The following is an 8,756-nucleotide window of genomic DNA, read 5'->3' on the forward strand; positions in this document are numbered from 1 at the left end:
AATTTAACCGGGGGTCGTCAGTCAGAGAGTTTTACAACATGTTCACTGCTACAGGGAACACATGAAAGACTTACCTCTGAGTATTGACAGAGATGATTTCGAACAAGGATACTCATTATTTGTGTTTAATTTAACTGCGGCGGAAGACGCTGAAGCCCTGTCTCCCATTACAAGCGGTAGTTTAAGACTGGAAATGAGATTCAGAGTACCGCTGCCCCAGACTACCACTTTAATCGTATATTCTTGTTTTGATTCGATTCTGGAGATTAATTCAAAACGTCAAGTGTTGGTAGATAATAACTAAGAAGACTACAACACTCAGACCAGCTCCCCCGAGTAAAACAAATATTTAGATATCCTGTATACATGATTGTAAACACCCACCCATCCCACATGCCCGGAGAACACTGGCTAGCAGTGACTTTGGAGAAAGAGGGAGGGGTTGGAACCTTTTTTGATTCTTTCGGATTCAAAACAAGGCTGTTTTGAACATTTGACAGATTTATGCTTAATTCTCTGAGAAAGTTACTGAAAGATACACTATTATTTTTAAAAGCTGACAACTACCATGAAAGTACTCTGTTTTAGTAGATTTAATTAGGATTCTGACTCTTAATGTCAGTTTGTGATTTTGAGGCTATTTCATTGAAACAAGGCTGTTTTGAACATTTGACAGATTTATGCTTAAATTCTCTGAGAAAGTTACTGAGAGATACACTTTTGTGTATAAAAGCTGAAAAGTAGATAATGAAGCACTTTGTGTCAGTAGATTTCTTTAAGAATCTTTGACAGATTTATGCTTAAATTCTCTCAGAAAGTTACTGAATGATACACTTTGTATTTAAAAGCTGAAAAGTAGATAATGAAGTACTTTGTGTCAGTAGATTTCGTTAAGAATCTGACTCTTAATGGCAGTTTGTGATTTTGAGGCTATTTCAGTGAAACAAGGCTGTTTTGTTGACATCAATGCTTTATTCTCTTTTCTTGTGCTACTACGATACTTTTAGTTACACTTTAATGGATGCAAACCTTTTTAACCCGGTAAAATATTCTCTCTAAAAGGCAAGTTTGTGATTTTAACACTGTTTCGATGAAACACAGCAGTCTTGATAACTTGACATGACTAACATTACTTTTCTAAATATATGTTTTTTAGAGGCGTTACTAAGATTTCTTTCATGTTATTTTAAACACAACATTACTTTTTCATATTTTTCAACATACTGTGATATTTTGTTTTTTGTCTTTCTCTCCTTTTTCCATTATATTTTTTGAAAAACTACATAGTGATTTCTAGCAAAATACAACATGCAACTAATACATTATACAATATTACGACTTTTTGCGATATTTTCAACACAATATACTTGTACCTTATTTTTTTTTAATAGGGCTTCAAGATATGTTCCATGTCATGCATAAACACGGTGTCATCTTTCTTGAAACTGACGTGCTGTCCGTTTTACAAACAAGTTATGTTTTCTGCTTCTTCATCCTCTGAATTTTCCTCCCCCGTCCCTCTTCCTTCACCCCTCACAACAACAATCAAGGTGGATCTGTGAAATGAAACACCTCTTCCCAAAGCGTGACTTCCCTATTGAGGGCATGCGTCTAGGGCAGTAGGGTCTAAAATCGATTGGCCATATATACTAACATGGAGAACGTACGGTATGTTTGAACAAATTTATCCAGTTCAAGCTGTTGTAAATGACTAATTTAATTTACCCTCAGAGTGTTGATTAAGTATTTTAAGTGTTTACAGCTTTTCTTTGTTCTGATCAGCCCCACTGGAGCCGCCTTGGAGTGAATGGAGCAGAAACACACATTTTTAAAAGATACTTCTCTTTGTTGCCTACAACAAAATCTAATATTACACCCACACAACCTCACACAGCTTCATATTGGGTTTCCTTATAGTGGTGTAAGGCAAGGCAAGGCAAGTTTATTTATAGAGCACTTTTCAACGCAAGGCAATTCAAAGTGCTTTACAAAAAAAAAAATTACATTAAGACATTAAGCATTAAAAAAGAAAAGCTAATCAAATAAACATTAAGAAAAAAATACATGGATAAAAGTTACAGTGCAGTCTAAAATATAAATAGTTCAATTAAACATTACAAGAAAAAGTACATGGATAAAAGTTACAGTGCAGTTTAAGATATGAATAGTTCAAATAAAAGCAGCGACAAAAAGAAAAGTCTTAAGTGTAAAGTAATTATTTAAAAAAGACAAAGATTATGCGGGTAATAGGATATTTTATTATTTCCCCTCTTCAGAGAGACTTTTCTTATAGTTAGTAAAAAAGTAATTATACATTAGTTCACAATCCATACAACTAAAAGAGAACATCCTTAGTTATCACTAGGGGTGTAACGGTACACGTACCCGTACCGAAATTATTCGGTACGGGCCCTTCGTTTCGGTACACACCGAACGAATATAACGTTAAACGTAAAAAATTGAGAACGTGAACAACTTCTTGGAAGTAATCTCAGGTGCTGCGTCGCAGCATTCAGAGTAATTTGCTCCCATTGTGTTCAACGCGTCATAGAGCAAACAAGTCATTTCATTGGACGAGCTGGTCAGAGGGATGCGTTCAAATGTAGTCAGTAATTTGAGGAACTGTCGAAATGGCGAATGCAGATAAAGTTGAGCTGAAAATCCTCCAGCATCATTGAAGTCTCCGGTTTGGGAACATTTTGGTTTCTCAGTTACGTACAAGGATGACGGACAAAGACAGGTGGACCGAACCAAAGCTGTTTGTCGGCATTGTTCAACTAACATTGGTTACGCGGCTGGCAATACATCAAGCTTGCACACTCATTTGAAAAGGCATCACCCGAACGTGAATATCACCGGTACCAAAAGACTGAAGTGCAAACCCAACTCCCGTTAGCATTCAAGCCTCCACCACTCGCAAAAACATCAGACCGAGCCAAAGCTATTACAAACGGCAAATATCCTTATGTTGCCATGTTAGCAAAGCGCCACCTGGCTGTATCTGCTACCTCTGTCCCTAGCGAGAGGGTGTTCTCCACGGCAGGAGACATTGCTAGTGCCAGCTGATCTGCCCTTTTGGCAAGCAATGTGGACAAGTACATTTTTCTTTAAAAAAACATGAAAATACAATGACAAGCAAGTCCTAATGTCAAACTGGCTGCTTAGGTAGTACAGTTCAAATACAGATGATTTCAGTTAATCGAAAAGCTGCACCTTAATGTTTATTTTATTATATTTTATATTTATTTGAGTGAATATTCACAGTTTAATAATAATTAAAAACCCAAAACTAATAGTTTATGTTTTGTGAGTACTAGTACAGTAAAGTTCAAATACAGATTATTTCAGTTCATCGAAATGCTGCACCTTAATGTTTGTTTTATTATATTTTGTATTTATTTGAGTGAATACATTATTCACAGTTTAATAATAATTAAAAAAAAATATGTTATGTTTTGTGATAATTTTCTGCTGTACCGAAAACGTACCGAACCGAACCGTGACCTAAAAACCGAGGTACGTACCGAACCGAAATGTTTGTGAACCGTTACACCCCTAGTTATCACTAATAAAACCTAAACAAGATCTTTTTTAAATTAATATGAATACCCTCTTTGCAAGCAGATATTTCCTTGTAGTTAACAGTTTCACAAAAACTTTAAAAGAAACATCCTTAGCACTCACATATCATTTAAAAACAAAACCTGAATCAAATCTAGAGAGGACAAAAACGTTTTTTAGGTGTCTTGGTGAGTGAAAATTAATGGCTGTTTTTATTTAATTAGAGCTTGTTTCTTTTTTTAAAACTAACTTCATCGCCTCGCTTCTCATCTCACAGAGAGTGTCTTAATTAACATACCTTCCAAAAGCTTATCTCAACCCTCCCATCAAAAGCCAACTCCAGCGTGTGTGTGTGTGTGTGTGTGTGTGTGTGTGTGTGTGTGTGTGTGTGTGTGTGTGTGTGTGTGTGTGTGTGTGTGTGTGTGTGTGTGTGTGTGTGTGTGTGTGTGTGTGTGTGTGTGTTGTTCTTAAGGTAGGCGGAGTCTTTTGCATTCAAACCGGGGGAGAATATGCCCCTTCCTTCAGACTTCCTTACAGAGCCCCTCCTCCAACACACATGACCAGAAAGAGGCTGTACTCTGAACCCGGCTCCGATGCTGCATTCGTTTCTTGACTGGCTCTTCAGGCGGGTAAGCTGTCACAGGCTGGTTAAACCCCATTCGAGGCGTCTCTTGACATTTTTCTTTTTTGAATGGTGACTTGGTAAATGTAAATTACTGTCTTTTTTAATTTAGTTTGAGTGTATTTCTATCTTCATCTAATTCCACCCCCACTATCTGCTGGCTTCATAGCCACAGGAAGGGGGGTGGAGAAAAGGGGGGAGGCTGGGAGGGGGCGGGTAGACAGTCTCACGCATAACTTCAAAGAGACACCTAGATTAACATCAAAGGCTTTCACCAGTGTGAAATAACACCTCACATCAAAGGGCAAAACATCAAAGGCTAATTAGATTAGATAACAAAGGGCTCTGAGGGACAGGGGCCAGACAACATAACTTCAAAGAGTCTGCCTTAATCAACACATCAAATAATTAGACAACAAAGGCACTACACAGGGGGGCTTTTCACACCTACCTGTTATAACACACATCAATGGACTAGACTACAAAGGGGTGTGAGGGGACAGGGGCCAGACAACATAACTTCAAAGAGTCTGCCCTAATTAACACATCAAAGAATTAGACAATAAAGGCACTACACAGGGGGGCATTTCACACCTACCTATTAACACACATCGAACAATGGGAGGCGGGACATGGGAGGCGGGACTTAGCTCATTGACCAATGGGAGACGGATTTAGCTCATTTGCATACTTGGGGGCGTGTCCATCTGTCACTTTTTCCTGCATACTAATGAGACGAAAGAGGTATGATTATAACTACTTGCCCGGGCTAATGCGGCTGTCGGCGGCCACAGGGCTTCTGCTAGTTAGCATGCCTCTACCAGGGGGGGTGCCACTGCGTGTCGGGGCTATCACCTCGGGGGCAAAGCGCTGGGTAGCCAGGAAGAAACGGTCAGCTTCTTCGGCTAAAGCGAAGGCTGTCTGGACACAGAAATAGTTCAACAAACAGAAAGTTTGGTTGTTCGGTACCTAGCAGGTTCAGCATAATTTCCATGTGTTCGGAAGGCTTGTGTCTCCCGGCATATTAATAGCGAACAGACGTCGGGCTTTTTCCGGCCGTGATAACTCGAAAGTCTTGAGTAAGAAAGCCTTGAACGTGGTAATGATAATAATAAAGCTAATTGAGCCGCTGCCTGTGCGAACCATGCTGCCATGACAGTTTGCCAGCATGAAGAAGAGTACAAAGGGTGGCCCTACCTACAGTAAGTGGGTGTGGCTCTGGCTTCCTGTTTAGTAACAGTCTATGGAAATTCTACCTGGTCTGGTGATTTCTGCTGAAACAAAAGCCTGCAGTACTTTTCCATTCAGTCATGGCTTTCTCTTAAAACGAAACTTAAAAGCACAGCAATCATAAGCCTTTTTCATTTTTCAACCTGCACAACTGTTTAACTTTATAATGCAAAGTATGAAGAAGATATACAACGCATTTAAAATGTTAGGTTACAAAATATTGCATTTGATTGAACAACTTTGGGGCTTTCACCATCATTCTGACAATCTCAACTTGTGTCTCCTGTTGATACGTATAGTAAAGATTTTATAATATAAGACATGTAATCAGATTGAGTTTACCTATATTATAATTATAGAGGCTAAAGCAGCCAAACTTAACATCCCCATTGATCACAGCATTGATGTTAAGCAGACCATTTCAATTCAGTTCACTCACTGATCGATAAACTTGTGTCATTTCACATTTTTGCATCTTTTACTTTCAGAAGTTACAAGGTGAGACAATCCCAAAATATTAAGGACACAACAAATGATAATAAAACCCACAAAACAAAAACAGACGAGAAAAAATAGTATGCATAGAATCAGAAATTATTGTTGTAGTTATTATTATTATTGTTATTATCATTGTTGTTGATATTATGGCTCAATACACACAAACATACACAAACACACACTCCAAGCCCATGTTATATTATTCAGTGTGCTTCAATCTCCCCTGGTAGCTTGGCGTTGTCCAAAACCTTCTTTGTCTATATGTCTGTATTTTTTTCACCTGTAATTACTTTAACTGCAGCACATTTTTTCACACAAAATAAATATATTAAAAAAAAACTTTTATAACTATAATCGAATTAAGAACAAAGTATCAAACATAGGCATGTGAACGAACCTTGGGTGTGGCCCTTTATAGAGAGATCCTCACACTGCTGAAGGCGGCTAGAGCTGACCAAAGTAGGTAGAAAAATCAAAAATTACATAAATAATGAAAGTTGTAACACAGATTCAATTATCAATATGTATTCAGTACATAAAACCATGAACAATAAGTGAGAGTTAGATGAGAACTGTTGAAGGAAACTTTGCAGATTGTGTCAATAAATGAACCAGTTTGATGTAGTGGGAAGACAAATACCTCTCTCTGGAATCAAGCACTACCTGGAAACCACTCCCACTTGGTATATTATTAGTCTCATGCTCGATATTCAGAGGCAGTGAGAGGTGACATGGCGCAGCAAGGACATCAGCTCGGTCGGGACAAACTGTGCTGTTTTATCTGCAAGGATCTGATTAAGAATCCAGTGACGAGTATTGCCTGTGGACACAGCTACTGTATGAGCTGTATTAGTAGACGTTGGGATGGAGAGAAGCAGAAGAAAAAATACAGCTGTCCTCATTGCAGACTGACCTTCAAACAGAGGCCTGTCCTGGTAAAAAATGTAATGTTGGCAGATTTCGTCGAGGAACTGAAGGAGAAAAAGACAGAACCCCAAGCTGGTCCATCTGATCCCTGTGATGCTGGACCTGGAGATGTGGGATGTGACATCTGCAGTCCTAATGGGAGAAAGAGGAAAGCTCTAAAGTCGTGTCTGCAGTGCCGTCTCTCTTACTGCGGGCAGCACCTCCAGCCTCACTATGAAGTTCCATTCAAGAAACACAAGCTAATTGAAGCTTCGAAACTTCAGGAGAACATCTGCTCTCAACATGATAAGGTAATGGAAATCTTCTGCCTCACCGATCAGCAGTGTATCTGTGTTCTCTGCTCCATTGGTGAACATAAAGGCCACGACACAGTTTCAGCTGCAGCAGAGATGAGCAAGAAGCAGAAAGAGCTCGGGGTGAGTCGTCAAAACATCCAGCAGAGAATCCAGAACGAAGAGAAAATTGTGAAGGAGCTTCTGCCGGAGGTGAAGGCCATCAATCTCTCTGCTGATAAAGCAGTGATGGAATGTACTGAAATAGTCAATCTCATTGAGCAAAGAAGCTCTGACGTGAAGCAGAAGATTGTGTCCCGGCAGAAATATGAAGTGAGTCGGGTCAAAGAGATTCAAGAGATGCTGCAGAAACACATCAGTGATCTGAGGAGGAAAGACACCGAGCTGGAGAAACTCTCACAAACAGATGATCAGATCAAGTTTCTACAGGCCTACCCCTCACTGTCAAATCTCAGGGACTCTGAAAAAACATTCAGAGTCAAAATTGGTCCTGTACGATACTTTGAAGATGTGACTGCAGCTGTGTCAGAGGTCAGAGGTAAAGTACTGGAAAGCTTTAATAAGAAATGGATGAAGATCTCAGAGACAGTGACTGAAGTGTATGTTAAATTGTTGCCAGACCCAAAGACCAAAGCTGAGTTCTCACAATATACAGGCCCCAAAGTTCTTCTCAAACTGGATCCAAACACAGCGAACATGCAGATACAATTATCTGAAGATAACAGGAAGGCAACCTCAGTGAAAGAGCCACAGTCATATGATGACCACGCAGACAGATTCATGGGAAAGTCTCAGGTTCTCTGTGGAAAAGTTCTGACTAATCGTTGTTACTGGGAAGTGGAGTGGAGTGGTTTAGGATGTTCAGTAGCAGTCGCATACAGAGATGTTCCCAGAACAGGAGAGGAAAGTCAATTTGGGGACAATGACAAGTCTTGGGCACTAGAGATTAGTACAACGATTTGCAATTTCAAACACAACGGTGAAAACAATGCGATTCCTGTCCCTCAATCCTCAAGGATTGGTGTTTTCTTGGATCCAAAGGCAGGAGTTCTGTCCTTCCACAGCGTCTCTGAAACCTTCACCCTCCTCCACAGAGTGCACACCACATTCACTCAGCCGCTCTATGCTGGACTCGGTGTTGCTAGTTATGGAGCTTCTGCTACATTTTGTGACACCAAGGTCGAACCACTGTCAAGTGAGGTCAGAGAAAACTAAATGGACATTATTTTGGGAATCTGCAGCTGAGATGTGTGATCTCACATAGAGTTGTTCATATCATTGTGTCTCAAACAATGAGCAGAATATCTTTTGTAACCTTTTGTTAGACTTTTTTGTGTGCCTTTTTTTCAATATTTATTTTGGGTAGGGACATAGGGGCTCAGATAAATAAAACATATGCGATTTTAAGTAGTGCCTGTTTGTCACGTGAGGGACAACCTCTGACATACAGGATCTTTATTCTATATTTATTTACACATTATTGTATCTTCTCATTTGTTAGTAAAATTGTCTTGGTGCACGTTGTTTTTCACAAGTTGTGCTTTTGAATAGGAAAAATCAGCCGTCTTAAAACAGGTGTGGACATGTCCCCAGTGTATAAAACATCTCTATGGGTGTGTGTGCTT

General features: G+C 39.5%; 1 protein-coding gene across 1 annotated transcript; it reads left to right on the forward strand.

Moving 5' to 3' along the window:
* The first annotated feature begins 6,642 nt into the window (after positions 1 to 6,642).
* Positions 6,643 to 8,346, forward strand: LOC117456510 (tripartite motif-containing protein 16-like). Its single transcript, XM_034096424.1, has one exon. It carries the CDS (start codon positions 6,643 to 6,645, stop codon positions 8,344 to 8,346), a length of 1,704 nt encoding a protein of 567 aa, XP_033952315.1.
* The last annotated feature ends 410 nt before the right edge of the window (positions 8,347 to 8,756 follow it).

This window comes from Pseudochaenichthys georgianus, chromosome 12 (genome assembly GCF_902827115.2).
Source record: "Pseudochaenichthys georgianus chromosome 12, fPseGeo1.2, whole genome shotgun sequence".
Taxonomy (NCBI): Eukaryota; Metazoa; Chordata; class Actinopteri; order Perciformes; family Channichthyidae; genus Pseudochaenichthys; species Pseudochaenichthys georgianus.

Excerpts from the sequence above, each read along its gene's own strand:
- LOC117456510 (XM_034096424.1), top strand. The coding sequence starts at position 6,643 with ATGGCGCAGCAAGGACATCAGCTCGGTCGGGACAAACTGTGCTGTTTT.